Here is a 20,978-nt window from a genome sequence, read left to right as displayed (position 1 = left end):
AGACTTCATACGCGTGATGTCTCGTCTCATGTCCAATCACTATTGTCTAAACGCTCACTTGTTCCGTGTGGGGTTGGGAGACAGCAATCTCTGTGAATGTGGACAAGGTTACCAGGACGCTGATCACATCCTTTGGTCTTGTGTGGAGTATCGTGGAGTCAGATCACATTTTTATGATTCCCTTCGGGCTCGAGGTAGACAACCTAATGTTCCAGTTCGGGATATTTTGGCTGGACGCGATCTGGAGTTTATGAAACTCATATATGTTTACTTTAAGGATATTAACCTTAGATTGTAAGTTTGATTAACCTTGTGTTTAGTTTGTGTTTTGTACGTCTGGGGGGGTTTTTTTTTTTTTCAATGTTTGTTTTCAAGATGAATAGAAATAATTTCATGCTTTAGGATTAATTAAATAGTTATATCGTAAACCACATTTAAAACCTCCTTCTTCCCTTTTCCCATCCAAAAAATTGTAAATCTCCACTAACCTCGAGACGACCGCGAGTACTCGGTCCAGTTCCTTTAACTTTAAATATAAGACAGTAACAATGTATAACGCAAAGGATAACTCGGCTCTGTAAAGTTTATTCGATTGAGCCTGTACAAATAAAGTAATTACAAAAAAAAAAATAATGGGAAGGTTGCCGAAGAAAAAGGTGCTGCCGACAATAGTCACACTCACCTAAGAAGTTTAGAGCGTTGTAAAAACGCTTTCAAACAGTTTTGAAGAATTCTGTCGATTGGAATGGATAGAGAAGCAAGCAGCAGATGAATTGAAACAAACAGACACGTCATATATGTGCGTGACGCTGTGAAAATGCTAATAGAAGTGCGGACGCTGCTTAGATTGACGAGAATACGTAAATTCCCCTATATTGTTTATTTAGTATTGCTTATTTTTTGCTGAAAATTTTAGGTTGCGATTTTTTGCGCATTGAGAGATAATAAAGTTAAAAAATTGCTGTTATTTTCGTTTTTTTCCAACAATATCTTTAAAATTTGAAGCTTAAACCAGTATGTTTCTTCACAAAAGTTATTTATATAATGTATTTGCATAAGATTAAAATATAACATTATATGTTTGTAAGCAAAAAACCGAAACAGCAAGAAAAAAACATATTTTCAACCTTTTTTTCCTTAACTCCATATAACTAGGAATCAGTAGGCTTTGGAAATTTTAAGTCTTGTACTATTTGTTTATGTTAATAGATGGTCCTTATTATGATGAGCAACTCTGCCTAAGCGTTTCGGAGTTATTAATTTTGCTCCGCTAGATTGCATTCCTGGCCCAGTGTGCATTGGCTGGCAATCGATGTCCGTCGGTGATTGGCACTAAATTTAGGAACAGAGACCGACGTCATGCACAAAACATTCCATTATTGTTTTTAGATGGCAAACAATTGATTCTTGCTTTTATGTTTTCTTGCTACGAAACAGTTGGCGAGAAAAATTAGATCTTTTACTTAGAAGAGCAGTCGAAAATAAAATTGAAAAGAATAGTGTTTCTCATACCTTTTGTTGTTCTTTGCTTCAAAATTTTATATCTCAGGAAATACGCATAAGTGATTCTTATGTAAAAAAGGATGGGAAACACGATGGTGCTGCCAGAATGGAAATCTAAATATACTCATTCTGAAGGAGAAAAATCCGTTTTAGGTTTTCAAACGCAAATATGAAATATTTGGCAACACTACACAAACACAGTAAATTCATATTTAGATCAGGGTTCCTTCCATTCATTTCGGCAAAAAAAATGTTTTATTAAATTATGGAATAATAAGATATTATGATAATATTAGGAACGAGATCGCTCAAAACACTACCAAAATCAACACAATTCTCGAACAATCAGCAACGCGTAACAAACAAACCCAGCCAACACCGATAACTTCTGGCAGCGACACACGACAACAAACAGAGTCTACTAGGACAAAACAAATAGAACCCGGGGTTACCATCCCACTTGCAACAGCTAAAAAGCAAAAGAAGTTTTGGCTGTACTTGTCCGGTTTCAACCCTTCAGCATCAGCAAATCAAATCGAAAAGCTCGTCAAGGATAATCTCGACACTGATGATGACATTGAAGTAACTAAGTTAGTTCCCAAAGGCAAAAATCTTAACGAACTTACTTTTGTTTCCTTCAAAGTCGGAATTGGTTTGCAGCTGCAGGAACAAGCCCTCTTTGAATCGACGTGGCAACAAGGAATAGTATTTCGTCCATTCGATTCCAAGCAATCATCGTCGGATCGGCCTATGTTTCGCTTCGGACCCACAACACAGTAGTTCACTGGGCGCCCTAGATATCGGTGCAGCCTCACAGATGATCAGCTGTTCAACTGATATGGCAATAATCACAACAACACAGTCCCGAAACACAACCACTCCTTTACATCCAGACTCCACTGATAGACAGCAGCAATTCACTAACAATATACATTGTACGTCCACGCTGTACTACCAGAATGTACGTGGGTTACGCACCAAAACAAACCAAATACTGCTAGCACCTAGGCGAGTAAGAGAGGTGACACAGTCGGAAGAAGTGTTAGTTTGTTTACTAAAATGAACCGCCCATTTTGTTATGGCAAGTTTTGCTATAAGAAATGCTCCTCGTGTTTATTAGCGAAATTCACATCAAAGATTGATTAATTGCGTAGGATCTCAGTTTGGCACGGCATTTGTGACCAGCATATACCTTCCGGTCGTATGAAACAGGTCAAAAACTGTCCAAATCCGCAGATAAAATTTTTGTTTTGAATTTCTGTATGGCAAAATAGTGAACTTTTCGTGAACATTAACGGCAAAGAACTCACCAACACTGGGAGACCGTGAGTTTCTGCCCACCTGTCATTTCCCATCTCGTGCTAGCACTATCCCAATCTGCCTACGATGTGATAGCTTTCACCGAAACCTGGCTCGGTGTTGATATTTCAAATTCTGAATTATCGCACAACTATACAATCTATCGCTGTGATCGCAACGCCACAACAAGCCAATTTCGACGATGTGGTGGTGTTTTGGTCGGCGTACGTAATGCATTGAACAGTGCCGCTGTTTCGATTGCTGGTACCGAGTGTCTGGAGCAAATAATTATAATCGTTCGGATCAAGCTGCCTACATTTGAACTCTTCGTCTGTTTTATTTATCTCCCTCCCAACAACAGCGACAATGCATTGTATGAACAGCACTGTTCATGTGTTCCAAGACTGATGGCTCAAGCGGGTGATCGTGGTTTGGTTGTTGTTGTTGGTGACTAAAATCTACCCTTCTTGAATTGGGACCATGATGATGAATTGCGATGTTTGCTACCTACAAATACATCTTCTGAGCAGGAGTTCACTGTGGTTGAATCATTCATCGCTAATGGTCTGCATCAGTTGAATCATTATGGTAATGCGAATGGAAGGATACTAGATTTGGTTTTCTCTACTGATATCAATGTACTCGAGCTTGTGGAGCCCCCGTCACCGCTACTGCGTGTTGATGAACATCATAAACCATTGGTGCTTGTGATTGAAACTACAAGCGAATGTGAAATTTCCCGAGCAACTGATCCGTTAGATTTTGACTTCAAGCGATGTGATTTTGCAGTTTTGAGCTCAATGATTTCGGATGTCGGATGGGTGAATCTTCTAATTGGTTGCAGTGTCGACGAAGCGGTATCGATATTCTACGACAAGCTTTATGGAATCATCAGTGAAGTTGTGCCTCTAAAACAACGGATCGACACCCACAGGAAGAAACAACCATGGTGGAACAATGAACTGCTACGGCTGCGAAATCGTCTACGCAGGGCAAGGCAGCGTTACTTTCGGTCTAGGAATGAACAGAATAAGGCTGAGCTGCGTGACTTAGAGAGCGAATATAACTCTTTGCATGCACAATGCTTTCGGTGCTACATTCATCGTACTGAAGCAAGTTTGAAACAGGACCCCCAACAATTCTGGCAATATGTGAAGACCCGTAAGCGATCCAACGGAATGCCTCGACATCTGCGTTACCAAGGTGAGGCAGCTGAATCTCCATCAGAATCTGCAAATCTGTTCTCGGCGTTCTTTCGAAGTGTGCAAAGTAATAACCGACCACCTTTGACTGAATCGTACTTGAGCAATTTGCCGCACTACGACTTGAACGTGACCTGTGAGTACACTCTTCAACAGATCTCTTTCGGAGGGCATATTTCCCAACAAATGGAAAACTGCAGCCATCACTCCCATTCATAAAAGTGGTAATGTTAATGACGTCGAAAATTATCGTGCAATTTCGAGTTTGAGTTGCTTTCCTAAAGTCTTGGAGAGTCTTGTCCATGATTTTTTGTATCGTAACGTTGAACATGTGATATCAGAAAGTCAGCATGGATTTGTCAGGAAGCGGTCAACAACAACCAACCTGATGTGCTACGTTTCTTCTCTTGTGGACAGCCTTGAAAAGCGACAACAGGACGATGCAGTTTATGTCGACTTTTCTAAAGCATTCGACACTCAGTGGCTTACTCAATGGATTGAATCGTACTTGTCTGAGCGTTGGGCTTTTGTACGCCTCGGTGGAACCTCATCTGAAACGTTCTCAATTACTTCCGGGGTTCCCCAAGGAAGTCATTTGAGACCATTACTTTTCGTGCTGTTTGTTAACGATCTGTGCGGACTCATCAGATCACCGAAGTACATGTTCGCTGATGACCTGAAATTCTTCCGCCTGATAGCCTCCATGGTCGATTGTTGCGCTCTTCAGATGGATATCGACTCGCTTCTTGAATGGTGCTCACTAAACGGAATGGAAGTGAATATTCGTAAATGTAACATCATCTCGTTCAACTGATCTAGGACAACTGCCATTTTCGATTATAAGATGAACGCTTCAAGTGTCAACCGTGTGTCATCAATCAAGGATCTTGGATTAATACTGGACAGTAAGCTGAAATTCACCGAGCACATTGCAACAACCACCGCCAATGCATATGCGATACTAGGGTTCATCAAGCATACATTGTATTGTTCGCTAGTGCGTAGCATACTGGAATATGGCGTTCTAGTATGGGCACCGTATCACGTCACGCTTTGCTTTCGCATTGAAAAGATTCAACGTGACTTTGTCCGCTACGCTCTACGACTGCTACCATGGAACGATCCGGTTGTTCTTCCGCCGTACGAGGATCGCTGTGCTTTAATTCGTCTTTCAACATTGGCTGATAGAAGGATTCTTCTGCAACGGCTGTTCATATTCGACATTCTGGACAACAATGTAGATTGTGCTGAACTTCTAGGGAAAATCCAGTTCAATGCACCGGCTAGGCAGACGCGACAAAATGACCTTCTCCGTATTCCTCAGCACCGTACAGTCTACGGTCAAAACAATCCACTGGATGTTTGCTGCCGTCGTTTTAACGAATCGCGTGAAGATTATGATTTTAATATTTCGAAAACCATGTTTAAAAATAGGATTAGTTCTTTAACTAGACAAGTAAATAAATAAATAAATAAATAAATAAGCGATTTTGTCATTTATCTCACCCACTCTTCGCTCTTCACTCTTCGCGAAAAGGCGATCAGAAAACCACTCATTGTGACTCTGTCAAAGTTAAATTTGCAAGTTTTATGTGTCAAACACAAACTTTACAATCTTGTCTTGTTGCTTACGCAAACCAATTATTATCATAATATCTTATTATTCCATAATTAAATAAAACTTTTTTTTGCCGAAATGAATGGAAGGAACCCTGATTTAGATTCCTTGCCTAATTTATTAATAAAAGCACTAAGAAAGATGTGCTTTCTTGAAAATCACGAAAAATATAAAATGCGCCCGTGGACCGAGGGGTGCTTCGATCGGCACAAAAATTTGTATTCATGAAAGTTCAACCAAAATAAACATCTCCTCTAAATTTGGCCCAAATTGGAAGAGGTCAATTTTACTTTTGTATTTTTTTTTCTCGGTCACTTAACACGGAATGACCCGTATGATGTTGAAATTGACTAGAAATTGATTGCAACAAAATTTAGTCTGACCCCGCCAAAAACGGGTTTTGATAAATTATACAAAAAAATTAAATATATTTTTCTCAAACTACATCTCGTAACATACTTCGTTTTGTTTGAAAATATCAAGAATTGACGTTGATAGACTGTTCTTGCGAGGAAATTGACCAACACCCCTATTTTTAGAAAAATCAAACGGTTCCGGAAACAAAATTTTTAATGTTGCTTCCCTATGATGAATGGTCACACGTTTCCATCAATTTAAGAACAATAAATTAGGACCACATTGATTCGTAATTCATGCATGCAAACAGTTCTGTTTGCCCAGTTACCACGAATTTAAATTTCCTTCAATGCAATTGTTGTACGTCCACGACAAACATGCATTACAAAACACACAAAATATGCCATTCTACCACGCAGATTCCAGCTGAGTACTGAGAAATGGCTATGTACATACGCCTGACATGACACTTATCTATTACAAGATCAAATTTTCACCCTCCCCACTTCGAACTGAAAGCACCGCCTGAATTGGCTCTGCTGCGCATACCTTCCTCGAACGAAAAAGAAAAAAGAAACCGACGGAAAACATTTCAAGCTGAACAATTCTTTAGGTCCTAAATAAAATTGACAGGTTCTCTTCGTCAATTTTCTCTTTGCATCCTCACGGCTATGCTAAGACACTACCAGCTATTTTTAGCTCACAGACGCTATTATCTAGAGGAAATGTTGGCTTCGGCAATACGTTAACCTATTATCGTCAGGTGGTAAACAAAGTCCTAGAGCACTAAAATTTGGCCAATAGATGCTCTCAAATACAATGTATCCACATACCAAAATTGAGTTCTCAAGGCCGTTGTTTACCCCCCTGACGATAATAGGTTTAGCTATTACCGAAGCCAACAGTTCCCCTAGTTTCTAATAAAACAAACATGACATGAAACGGTTCTATACCCAAGATATCATCGAAAGACAAAGTCGATAAAGTTAATAGATAAATGTTACTTAGGACCTGTTGCATTGTTCGGCTTGATTTCTTCGTATCACGCACTCCTCAACACGGTGGGGAAAATCCGAGGAAGTGGGACACTTACCGGTTTATTGAATATTCTGAGTTCATTCCCACACAGGAACAATATTTTCTTTTGCCATGCGAGAGCCCGTGCGATGAGATGAAAGGAAACTTTTTACACGGAGATCCGGACCCCCAGTCCGTCGTCTGAATACCGATCGATGAACCATGGTGAATGGTGGCAAAAAAAATAAAAATAAACTGGGACAAAGTTTTCACGCTTCGTTTCACTTTCAGCTGCAATCAATCTGATCGGTTTTGGGAGTTTGCCAGTTTAGTGTTGAACTTTGTCGTCTCCTTACACGTTGGTTGGGTGTTTTGATTTTCCATTTAGATTATGTCACTTCGAAGCATTTTATTGTTTGACTAAGATCCTGCCGCATCTATCACGTGTGCAACATGGAAATAATTTTCGTATTTAAGTTGCAGATTGCAAAGTCTGTCTACAAATCGACAAAACTTCTCCGTTCTTTGGATTGCAAAATCCCCCTACTCGGAATCCGACTCTCAACAAAAGCCGATCAAACATCTAAGCGTTTCATAAATCTCTGTCTCTCTCTCTCCTGCATTTACAGCCATCAGCATTCTCCCTGGGAGACCTTTGCGTTCCTCCAATGGCGAACGTGCTCAAAGTTTTCCTGGAAAATGGTCAAACCAAATCCTTCAAGTACGACTCGACCACAACTGTTCAGGTAAGTTTCCATTTATCCATCGCTCATATAGCTGGATGACACTCGAACCACACGAAGCAAATCAATTTTACTTCCTCCGCAGGATGTCGTTACGTCGCTACGTGATAAACTATGCCTAACCGCTGGCGAGCATTTCAGTCTGGTGCTGGAGCACGTCAAAAGTTTGAAGCGGAACAAGCTGACCCTGCTGGACCCGCAGGAAACCGTTGCCAAGGTGAGATCGCTACACGTGGGAATAAACTTTTTCAGCTGCTCTGACCTGTTGCCATCCCGGAAAATTTACGATCCACAGATTGCGGCCCGGCCCGGTGCCCACAAGTTGCGCTGCCTGTTTCGGGTGACCTTCGTGCCGGTGTCGGCAGCAGGCCTGGCCCAGAAGGATCTCAACGCGCTGGACTATCTGTTTCTGCAGTGCTGCAACGACGTCACGCAGGAACGGTTCGCGCCGGAACTGCAACCGGAAGTGGCCCTCCGGCTGGCTGCCCTTCACATGCATCAGCACGCGCTCGCGAACAACATTTCGCCCGCCAAATTGACTGTGAAAACTGTTGAGTGAGTATGATTGATTTGTTTATTGATCGGGCGGGATGGGTTTATCTTTTTCGGGTTTTTCTTTTCCATCCAGGCAGGGCAAGAAGACGCCTGTGGATGAATTGCTCGTTTTCTGAGTAGGACCTTTTTTCATTTTGCACACGCAAAAAATAAAACCGGTCGGAAATTTGTCAACCTCAAGTCACGAATATCGGAACAAGTTAAATTTTCACAGTTGGTTGGAAATGCTATCTAACATGAAGCTTTAGTGTGATTATTTATTAGCTAGAGAATGGTCTTAGAAGAGAGTAGGTAGATAGATCCGTTAGAGTACGGCATATGAAAATTGAATAGAAGTTGAAAATGAGCGAAGGGCCATTAATGCGACAGTGCAAGTCAAAAGCACACTCTTTGCCTAGCCCGTGCGATGTACGCGGAAAATTGAAGTATGTCTTCGCATTTCCAGTCGATGGTGTGTTATAATGCAATTCTTATACTGCTTTCTCTCTGAGATGACTACGTTGGTCATGACGAGAGGAGAAACACAATTAGGTTTTGCACCGTCGGGGTTAACCTCAATCTAATGAAAGTTCAGTGGTACTGTTTACGTGGACTTAGTCGATTTTTTCTTGGCTGGATTTTCTCGATAATTTTTCAGACTAAAGTGAGATGTAAACCACACTTCTGCAATGTCCACGAGCAACATCCTTTCAACGACAATTTTCAAGTTAAAATTCGGAAATTTTAGAATATTTTTTTTCGAAAAAAAACGACTAAGTGCTTGTAAACAGTACCACTGAACTGTCAAAAAGGTTCAGCTGATTAACACTGAGTTAATTCGTGACCTCACGCTGCAGAACTTAATAGTTGGGTAAAGAGGAATGAAAAAAGTGACACAATCTGCGGGCAATGTTTACTAATCATGAACACTAAATGTTCATGAATAATGAATAATGAACATTTACTGTTCATTCATGATTAGTAAACATTACCCGCAGCTTGAGTCCCTTTTTCTCGAGTGAGTGAACTCAAATCTATCCGTTCACTAGTCCATTAATAGCGGTAAGCTCCATCGAGGATTATACGCGAATTAATCTGGATTTTGGGAAATCTGGATTAAATCCTTATCCTCGATTCGGTAAGCACCAAGAGAGGATTAAACTATGAAAGCACGCATTCATTCTCTCTCGTATTGTAGAGAGTCTCTATGTGTGAGTGCATTCGCGGAAGAGCTGTCAATGAACTGATAGTTCTTAAGTGCATTTTGAATAGGTCGTATGTAACAAATCAAGACCAACAATTGAAATGGCCTCAACTCCATTTGGTAAACAAACATTGTAAGGCCATTTTCTCGCGAACCAAAGTCCGCCAACGTAAACCAACAAAATGAACAGGTAGGGGAAATTCTCCTCTACCCGATTGTGTGTTCGCTTTGCGAATGTAGGTTTCGGTTCGCGAGAAAATGGCCTTATAACGTTTGTTTACTAAATGGAGTTGAGGCCTTTTCAATTGTTGGTCTTGATATGTAAACAAATTGACATTTTAATGCTACCAGACACTACTCTGCTTACTCTTCCTAAAGGAAAAATTTAACCCTCTACCTTGTTTCTGTTTCATTTCCTCATCAAAAAAGTATTTTTCGTATGTGCCAACTGATCAAGGCACAGCTCAATGTTACATACTACACCTAACTTCTATGGGAGTGCCAATCGTAGTATGGAACAAATTTGACAGAAGCGTATAAACTGTACATACGACCTGTTGTTTTATCCTAATAAAAGTGCAAATTTTGAAAATCCTTAATATAAAACGGCTGTTGGTGATCTGTAAAATGATAACTATGCTTTCCGTAAGATATTACTCATTATAATACGATGTCATTATGACATGCGAAAGGTCGTATAATATTGATTGGTTAAAAATTATTTGTATTTTTAACAGAAACGCTATCAATACCTTGCTAAGTCGATAGCAGCTTTCCTGAGATGTTAGTTAATGGGAATTTTGAAAGAATTATCTATCTCATCGAAAATAGAAACAATTTTTTGTTGACTATAACAAAACACCTCGTTTCTCTAATTTACAAAAATGTTACATACGACCCAATCAAAAAGGACTCTAGCAGCGTTTTTTTTTTCATCGTACCGAAACAGGAACCTATATCAAGCTGAACATTGCATTAGGTCCTAGGTAACATTGATCGATTCTCTTCGTCGACTAATAATTTAATTAATTAGTTAATAAGCACATAACCGTTTCTTGTTGAGTTGTTTCAAAGGGAAAAGTTTTAAGGAAGCTCATTGACCCCCTCGGAAGTTTAGGAAACTTGCTTTGGGGTTTCTCTTAGCTCAAAAGACGCAGAAATATCTGAGACGGGATTTGAGTAGTTCTAGATTTTCAGAATAATTCCTGATCATCCTGACATCTTGAAAAATATCCAGAGGCTCTCCTGAATCCTGAAGGTATTTGGAATTATTTTTGAGCAACCTGGTGTCATCAAAGAAAATTTGGTAGACGTGATTTGAATTACTGATCATCCAGAAGTCTTGGAAAAATATTCAGAGGATTTCCTTAGGATCATTGATATGCTGAAGATCCTCGAAATAATTTCTGAGCTACCTGATGCCAGGAAAGATATATGTGAAAAACGTTACTTGAATTGTTGGACAGTTCTAGGTTTTTGGAATAATACCTGGTCATCCTGAAGTCTTGAAAAAATAAACTGAACACTTCCTTGAGATCTTTGATATCCTGAAGGTCTTTGGAATAATTTCTGAGCAATCTGGCACCGAGGAAAAATATATCTGAAAAACGTGACTTAAATTGTTGGTCATTCCTAAATCTTCAGAATAAAACCTAGGACTTATTACGGATGTCACTTCACGGTGAAAACTTTTTTTTATATTAATTTATTTGTACAGGCTCAATCGAATAAACTTTACAGAGCCGAGTTATCATTTGAATTAAACATGATTAATGTCTTAAATCTAGAGTTAAAGGAATTGAACCGATTACTCGCGGTCGTCTCGAGGTTAGTGGAGATTTACAATTTTTTGGATGGGGAAAAGGAGAAGGAGGTTGGAAATATGATTTATTATACAAATATTTAATTAATCCTAGAACATGAACTTATTTCTATTCATCTTGAAAACAAACATTAAAAAAAACTACACGCACAATACACAAACTAAACACAAGGTTAATCAAACTTACAATCTATGGTTAGTATTCTTAAAGTAAACATATATGAGTTTCATAAACTCCAGATCACGTCTAGCCAAAATATCCCGAACTGGAACATTAGGTTGTCTACCTCGAGCCCGAAGGGAATCGCACAGCTCAGATCTGGCTCCACGATGTTCAGCACAAGACCAAAGGATGTGATCGGCGTCTTGGTAACCTTGTCCACATTCACAGAGATTGCTGTCTCCCAGCCCAACACGAAACAAGTGAGCGTTTAACGAATAGTGATTGGACATGAGGCGAGACATCAGACGAATGAAGTCTCGACCCACATCCAACCCCTTGAACCAAGGACTCTTCGACACCTTAGGGATGATCGAGAATAGCCATCGTCCCAAACTCCCCTCACTCCATGTATTTTACCAGCTGGCGAGCGACTGTTGACGATAAATGAAGAAAAATTCATTGTAGGCGATTTGTCGATCGTAAATATCGCCTTGCATAGCGCCCACCTTAGCAAGTGAGTTCGCCTTCTCATTGCCCGGAATCGAGCAATGAGATGGGACCCATGCAAAGGTGATGACAAAAGATCTTAAAGATAAAGCACTCAGAAGCTCTCGTATTTTCATGAGAAAATACGAGGAGTGCTTTACCGGCCTCATGGAGCGAATAGCCTCGACAGAACTGAGACTATCCGTAAAAATAAAATAGTGATCTGGTGCAAGTGAGGCGATCGTTTCTAGCGTATAGTGTATTGCCGCCAGTTCAGCAACATATACGGAACAAGGAGCATGAAGCATTCGGGAGACGCTATGAAATTCGTTATAAATACCAAAACCAGCGGACGCCTCTGTTAGTGATCCATCTGTGAAGAACGATCTTGCGGAATCAACTTGGTCAAACTTTGCAGCGAAAATTGACGGAGCAAACATGGAACGATGATGCTCTGGGATTCCGCGAATCTCCCGCGTCATAGATAAATCAAAACTAACTGAATTGCCGAAGTCGGAGAAGCATACACGATGGGGATTATGCTGTGAAGGGCTGACATCCTGAGTTATGTACACGTAGTACAATGACATAAAACGAGTTTGAGGGTTTAGCTTAAGAAGCTTCTCAAAGTTTTCGATTACCAGTGGGTTCATAACTTCACAACGGGTGAGGAGCCTGAGGGACAATTCCGAAAACTGATCTGATAGTGGTAACATGCCCGCCAACACTTCGAGACTCATCGTATGATTCGAGTGCATGCATCCTAACGCGATACGAAGACAACGATACTGGATACGTTCCAGTTTGATGATGTGAGTTTTAGCCGCCGATTGGAAGCAAAAACTACCGTACTCTAAAACCGATAAAATCGTTGTCCGGTACAACGTTAGAAGATCTTGCGGATGATCTCCCCACCACGTTCCGATAATTGTTCGGAGAAAATTGATCCTTTGTTGGCATTTTCGTCTCAGATACTCAATGTGGGATCTCCAGGTGCATTTTGAATCGAACCAGACCCCAAGATATTTGAAAGACATGGAATGAGTGATCGGCTTACCCAAAAGTTGAAGCTTTGGTTGTGCTGGGCTATGCTTCCTAGAAAAAACGAACAACTCAGTTTTCTCCGTGGAGAATTCGATACCTAGCTGAATAGCCCAAGTAGACAAATTGTCCAAGGTATCCTGTAAGGGTCCTTGCAGGTCGGCCTCTCTGGGCCCTGTCATAGACACTACTCCGTCATCTGCAAGTTGTCTCAACGTGCAGTTGTCACTCTGTCTGCATTTCTCTGACGTAGAAATTATACAGAAGGGAGCTTAAACATGAGCCCTGGGGGAGACCCATGTAGCTAAATCGTGAAGCTGTAGAGTTTCCATGAGAAAAGCTCATATGTTTCTCTGACAGCAAATTGTACAAAAAGTTATTAATTAATGGGGAAAGGCCACAAGCGTGGAGTTTGTCTGAAAGGACTTCAACCGATACTGAATCAAAAGCCCCCTTGATATCCAAGAACACAGAAGCCATTTGCTCTTTTTTAGCAAAAGCCAACTGAATTTCTGTGGAAAGCAACGCGAGACAGTCGTTCGTTCCCTTGCCCCTACGGAAACCAAATTGAGTATCTGAGAGTAGGTGGTTCGTCTCAACCCATTTGTCCAAGCGAAAAAGGATCATTTTCTCCAACAATTTTCGAATGCACGATAAGATCGCGATGGGACGATACGAGTTATGATCTGACGCGGGTTTTCCAGGCTTTTTAATGGCTATAACTCTCACTCGCCTCCAATCATCTGGAACAATATTGAACTCCAGGAACTGACAAAACAAGTTCAACATGCGCCTCTTAGCAACGTCTGGGAGGTTCTTCAACAAGTCGAACTTGATCCTATCAGCCCCCGGAGCCGAATTGCCACACGAAAGGAGCGCGAGTGAGAGCTCCAGCATTGAAAAAGGCTGGCTGATCTCGTCTACCGAATTCGTCGTTTCGCGAGGAATCATCTGTGCCGGCACGGAATCAGGACATACTTTTCGCGCGAACTTGAGAATCCACCGATCCGAGTACTCCTCGCTCTCGTTGTTTGAAGACCGGTTACGCATCCTTCGCGCCGTGTTCCAAAGCGTATTCATCGACGTTTCGCGCGATAACTTAACTTACAAGTACTAATTATCATTATAATATCCAATGATTTCATAGCTCAGAAAAACAAATTTGTATATGAAATGAGTGGTAGCAACCCTATTTTCAATGCATACAACGGGTATGCAATAACCTAAACATTCATAAAGAACCAAATTGTTGATTTCCTCGTAAATTTCAATAAACTTCATTAAATGACGTTTCGAATCCAGATTCGAAAAAAAATTATGGAATACTGCACAAACCTGGAATATTACAATCACCACAACATATTGAGGCTCAGCTTACATTTCAGTCGATAATTCCAGTGAATGTGATGCATCCCTTGTAACATTTCGCTGGTTTCTAAGATTACAAAAATCGTCATTTTTACTTTCAGAAAATCAAGCTTCTGTACTGCTAAATATTTACTTTTACTTTATATTTATTATTTTCTACTTGATTATAACACAGGCATTGACGCAATTTACGAAATCTACTTTCTGAAGCGAGTTCAACAGCTACTTGTTTTTTTCTAAAAAAAAAAAGCTGGAACAAAGGATTAAAAATTAAAAATCAGAAGAAGAGTTATTGAAATCAAGATTAGTACATCTTCCAAAGTGTAAGGAATTGAGAGCGAAATTTGAGATGTAATTATTGCTTACCGTTGCTTGTTTTGGCTCGTTGATCGCTAGTCATTTTGTCGGTTTGCAATATTTTTGATACCCTGGTCCCCAAAATCAAATTTTTCGTTAAAACCCTCTCAAAAGGAAAATTTTGTTTACCTAGTTTTTTTTTATTCATTTTGATAATTTTCATCTATCACCTACGGCCCAAATGAGAGTTAAAAAAGCGCAATTGTCCGTTGATTGTTTTTTTTTTTTCAATTTCTCCAACAAAATACCTTACAGTAAAATATTTTGATGAAATCGAAGTGAATTACGTAAGAAATATTTGCACTTTTGAGCAATTTTTAAAATATTCTTACAAAACATTACCATTGACGCGACTCGTCATTCAAGTTACTAAAAACACTGCATTCACTTGTCAGTCACCATGTGACGTTACTCGTTACTGAGTGACAAAAAGTGATGGAAATGTGACGCTCATAAACGCTCCAGTTACGCGACTCGTCACCAAGTGACAAGTTACTCGAGTGACAAGTTACTCAAGTGACACTCATAATCGCTCCAATGAAGTGGCAACCGACAATATCACCACAGCATCTTTAATTTAGCGAATTGGCTGTTAATTGTCCGCGCTGGTTACTGCAGATGAAGCCGCTGGTTTGGCTGTGGGTTTCTTGGACAAATCTGAAGAGTCCCGTCCGCTGGAAGGGCGATTGGATTCAGGAGCCGGGTACGGATGTCGTTAGCGGACAATTCTCGTGTCAATTTTTAAATAATCCAATCTACAATTTTCGAACAAAAAAGCTCGTTAGTTCTACGGATCCATTCGTTGTTATCTGCAACGAAAGAGATTCGTACACTTTACGTAACTAATTTCGTTAAAACTGTCACTCGCTACTAATTTATGTCACATTGGAACGAATGTTTCCTAAAATAAAAACGAAATGTTTTTTTCCCCCACCTGGACCCTACCTATCGACCCATCAACTCATGAACGGGGGACAAACCGAGGGGGACGACTCTATCTACGATGCAGAAAAGATTGTGTTTTGCTGTGGCTAGCTGTGCGCACGCTGAGTTGATAGAAAGAAGATTGATGACGATTCTGAAGATTTCCTGCAAAAAGATGATGCTCGATGCAAGTAGATGCGACAAATGAAAGAAGATTTTTCGAAGATTGATTCGCTAGTGTGAGATTTGTTCAGCATCTTAACTTGAGATTTAGATGTGTCGCCCCCCTCGGGACAAACGGCATTACTTCCGAAGGAAGGCGTGATCAGATATATTATGCCTCAGAAAATCCCGGCGGCGCTATCTGGGATTGAACCCAGGCCTGCTGGGGTGAGATGTAATCACGCTTAAGACTGCGCCTAACACTTAACACCACCAGCGCCGCTAAAACGAAATGTTCGTGTTTATAGAAAAAAAAAGTACGAATCTATCGTATATTCAAAATTGAAAACGCGTGCATTGTACGAATATGGCAATGAACAAAAGGCAACGAAACATTAGTGAACAAAATGCATTTCTGGTTTTCGCTATGATTTTGATGGCGCGTCATGGGTGGAAAATTGTGCACCTCGTTATTGAAAAATAGTTGTTTCATAGTGTTAATGTCAATGCTCACCTAATCTGTTGTGTGTATCTGATAGCATTTTTTCACAGCTTTCAGATAGTGACATAAGAATCAAAAGCGGTCGTTGCGAACATAGAGATTGCTGACGTTTATCGTACGCACACTACATCACGTATGGGTCATTCCATCTCAAGTGACCGCCAAAAACTGAAGAATTGCATCGACCCTCTCCGATTGGAACCAAACTTGGTGGAACGACTTATTTTAGGCCAACAATCAAAAATCCAACGTTTTGTACCCATCGACTCACCCCCGGTCCTGGAGACTGCCCCCACTTTTTTCCGATCTTCAAGAAACACCATTTTTCTTTTGAACATATCTCTGGACCAAATTATGCTACAGACAGGATTGGGCACTCATTTTAAAGGATTTTTAACGTACAATCAAATGGCGCACTCAGAACTGGAACATCAGGAATGTTCTGCTCAGTAAGCAAAAACGTTTGCTCTAAGGCCACCGAGCCCCTCATATTACATTATACCGTTACTCTAGTTGTTTTAACTATTCAAACCCGGCACCAACGACAGCGAAAAGTGTTTTACCAAATACACGATAAACAACTAAAACTAAAAGCTACGAAAGAGTACTTAGGCCTTCATTAAGTTCCACTTTCACTCGACGTTCAATGTTTCGATCTGCTCTTAACGCATGGTTCAGGCAATCATATCAAGCTAAGACCGTCGTGACGATTGTTTAAGCCCTGGTTAAACAAGCTATTCAAATGAAATTACGTTCTCGAATTTCATTTGGTATTTAACGAACAACAGAAATACGTGATAATTCATATAGTTTCAGCGAATGATGGTTAATTTTAATCATACTAACGGTACTGCCTACGACGACTACGACGGCGAATACGACGGTGCCTACGACGACGACAACAGCGAATTTGTAACTTACCATTTGTCTAGGATATAACACCGTTGCCCGGTATCTCCACTTGAGCTTCATGTCTGCTATCTGTGCTGTTTGCAAAAATATCTAATAGCAATTACCTTTGTTGTAATACTTCCTTCAACGAAAACAAATTTTCTTGCATTGCCATGGTCATCTGGGAGGAGGTTTGCGTCTAGTGCTTTCCCCAGGAACCGTTCACGGCCACCAGCTACCGCCCGTCCAGTCTTGGGTGTATCCAACGAGGCATCCTTCAGCTTGTTCACAATCTCCAAGACCAGCAGACGAGCACTTTTGCAAGCCGCAAACTCACTGATTCACGGCAACGTCGGCCACCGAATAATAACCAAAACTCACGGCGGACACATCATCAGCACTTTCCCCAGCTAATTTACCAACTGGACCGTGTTCAAACTCGCACACGGTGACGAGACTCTCGATAGAACTACACGCCGAAAGCGTAACATCCGAACACGGTGAACCGGCCTCCCGGTAGGCAATGAAAATCACAAGCACACTTACACACCGCTGGTTACAAAAAAAAACGCACCCGTGCAAAGAAACGATCCGTTCTTGAGTTATGCGCGGTCTTACGTAACTCTGTCTTATATATGTGTACCCGGCCTTGCTCAGGATTCGATAGTAGGTTGAGTTTATACGCCGATTCAAAAAAGTATGCTATATTTTTTTTTGTTTCATTTGCATGGGAGCCCCCCTTTACTAAGAACCTTTCCCGGCCCCAAAAACCCATGCATACAAATTTTCACACCGATCGGTTCAGTAGATCCGAGTCTAAGGGGTGTGCCACATCAAATTGCATAAAGGAAGTGACTTTCCAACTTTGGAAAAACTGACAACGATAAAAATACAGTGTAAACAAAACACTCTTAACTACTTTTACCCAAATTTCCAAGAGAAAATACACAATGGGTAATTTTCTACAGCGTTCAGACAGACAGACAGAAATTTTATTTTTGCATACATAGATAGATAATATGCACTATGTGAAAACCGTTTTTAAATCCGGTAATTCAAATCCGAAAAAGACCCAAATGATATTGTTCCATTCCTAAGTAGGCTATCCCGTATAAAAAAGAACCATAGAGGCACAATGAAATGTATTGTAACCATACAATAGAATTGATTGCATTTACAATAAATCATATTTTCTAAAACGATAAAATAATCAAAGAATGTATTGTTTTCACTATATAATCTATGGTAAATGGGTAAATCTACAATAGAACAAGGGGGTTGTTATGCATCTTAACCATAGGAAAAATCACTTTTTCCCGAACAAAATTCATGTTTATAGAGCTTCACTGAAATAGTTGAAAACGTAAACCCGCTGGTGACAAATCGTCGTTTTACCCGTGTAAATTTGAACTGTTTTAGTAGTGTTTTGTGTTATAGAGTGCGAGTTCGTTTGGTGTACCTCTGTGAAGTGTAGGATTTCGTGTAGCTTTGTGGATAAGTTGAGAAATTGTAGATTAAAAGTGTCGTCCCGTGGAACAGGGGGAGGTAGCTCATCGATTCTTCCGGTTCGCCTCCTAGCATCGTGCTATAAGGTACCAGGCGATAACCAGGGTAGTTGATCGATAGCTCGATGACATCATTTCGTTGGCGTCTGCAATGGGAAATTCTCATAGCAGGCGTTGACGATGGGACGTTGCGAGTTGTTGAATAGCAACTATCGTGGTAACTCACCGATTACCTGTCGATCTGCCAAATTTGGAAAGACGTCTGCATTGAATTGTCTCATATAATAATATTCCGCCCACTATATCACAAGAAATTGCGAGTAGCTGAGTGGAATGGAGATAAGTTAAGCATTGGGTACAGGACCAAGTCTCCCCTGGGTGGTGCCAAAAGATGAGCGCAATAGAATCATCAAGTTGCCATAAGGCACGGAATGAGACTATTGCATGGCTGCGTAGTCAAAGTCTTCCATTCGTTAGTCATTTCAGGTGGATTAGAACAGGTTTGGATTTTTCAGATATAAGATACATTCATACCATTGGCATTTGGTATTTGAGATAAAGACAGAGACAGGATGCGGAGGGCCCGCTTAGGGGGAGCGTAACCCATGTTATGGCTTCCATTTATTAAATAGTTCAGATAGGCTGGAAATGATAGGTTCATGGTGAGAAAATGTACCATATGGTGCCCGTTCACTGATCATTGCAACGTTGATGATTTCCTATAGTGACACATATCACCTTCTTAATGCTTCAGTATGCCTCAAACGATTAATTCTTAGTTGTTAATAGAACTTCCTTGATGAAATCGGCTGCTTCATGCAGACTGAGCAATTCTGATTATAGTGTCAGATTTGTTCTGTATACAGAGGAACTGGGAGGGCTTATTAGAAACTTATCACCAATAAAATAATGATCTTCTAGTAAATTTTGCATTTAATTTTATTAATATTTTATTTTATTTAAGCATATTATTTTTGTTACAGTCAATTTGCATTAGCATATGATACAAGAGATTTAATATTACTTGCTCGTTTTCGCGTAAAATAATCAATATTTATCTTACTTGTAATTACCTTTGAAAGTTTTTTTTTAAGTTTTTTTTTTTTTGTGATCTGAAAATTTACCCAGTTTGGTTAGAAGTTTCGAAGCTAACGCATGTCCACAGGCCTAATAGAAAGATAGGCAGAACAAGTGTATCATTAAGAATGGTTGCATGCAGGGTTGCTTCCACTCACTTGCTATAGATGGGTGATTTTCGGAGTTTTGAATTCGTTAGATGTTGTAATGGAGATTTGTGCTGTTGGATGCGGGTGGAGATTGGAGGGCGGGTGTTTGATGCATAGAGCCTGTCAATTTCGCTTTCAGAGTGTCGCAGTCAGCGGTTTTATGATTCGTGAGCGCTCGCGATTCGTAGAATCGTTGATTGTGACTGCAAGTGGATTTGAAGGGTTTTGTGTTTCGGACGCTTGTTTTTGGCCTTTTCTTGTGTCTAACATGTGCAGAGTATCATTATAACGTCTACTGGTTTTGAGATTCCTGGTGGCGTGAAATATATTTGTGAGAATATCTTTTTGAGATTTTAACAGTCACGTTTTGTTTGTAGTTTATATTTTATTTATTCATGTAATTATCGTAAATAATAGTTATTCAATAATAGATAGTTCATCCATATATTCGTACTTTGACGCGAAGCGCTGTGGATTATGAGATGCTCGATGACCCTGGAGGGATCGATTTTGCTTACTGAGCAGAAAATCATAGATTTAAAACCAAGCTCTTCAACAGCACAATAAATCGCCACCATCATGTGTATATTTGATATTAAACATTAACCTTGGAAACTATTTGCATATCAAGCGAAAACGTAGTCCTGTATTGTCGCGAAGCGTTATGGTTCTGAGATGCTCGATGACCCTGGAGGGATCGTTTTTGCTTACTGAGCAGAAAATTATGGGTTTAATCCCAAGCTCTCCGTCATGACTCTTAAAATTCATTATCACTAAACAAAATTAATATGTTCTTTCGATAGCCGGCTATCGAGAGATTAAATAAACAACAAATAAACAATACATACTTTTGGTTGCATCGCCAACTTGAGGTGAATCCTAACCGAATACCCTACCCAACCCTCCAACTCCGTAGCACTTATGAGGGTGTCGCTAAGTCGGTGGCCTCTCGTTAAGTAAGTACTACATCAACATTTCCTTCCTTATCCCTAGTTATGGTAAAGATGGGCGTGGCCGGGAATAGCGACAGTCATGCTTCTGTTACTCTTGTTTA

The 20,978-nt window shown here is 40.2% G+C and overlaps 1 protein-coding gene across 1 annotated transcript in view; it reads left to right on the top strand.

Annotated features, from left to right (window-relative positions):
* LOC135717574 (uncharacterized) overlaps nucleotides 1–20,978 on the top strand; it is a 1,030,279-nt gene that overhangs the window by 955,562 nt on the left and 53,739 nt on the right. Inside the window, exons 7-9 of the mRNA XM_065239713.1 lie at nucleotides 7,626–7,742; nucleotides 7,825–7,956; nucleotides 8,035–8,294. Coding sequence (XP_065095785.1) covers nucleotides 7,626–7,742; nucleotides 7,825–7,956; nucleotides 8,035–8,294 — 509 coding nt within the window. The remainder of the gene's footprint in view (nucleotides 1–7,625; nucleotides 7,743–7,824; nucleotides 7,957–8,034; nucleotides 8,295–20,978) is intronic.

The sequence above is a fragment of the Ochlerotatus camptorhynchus genome, unplaced genomic scaffold (genome assembly GCF_037179485.1).
Source record: "Ochlerotatus camptorhynchus isolate MF236.1 unplaced genomic scaffold, CSIRO-AGI_Acam_v1.1 ptg000006l, whole genome shotgun sequence".
NCBI classification, from domain to species: domain Eukaryota; kingdom Metazoa; phylum Arthropoda; class Insecta; order Diptera; family Culicidae; genus Ochlerotatus; species Ochlerotatus camptorhynchus.
Note: the sequence above shows the minus strand (reverse complement) of the source record. Positions and strands in the feature narration are given on the sequence as shown.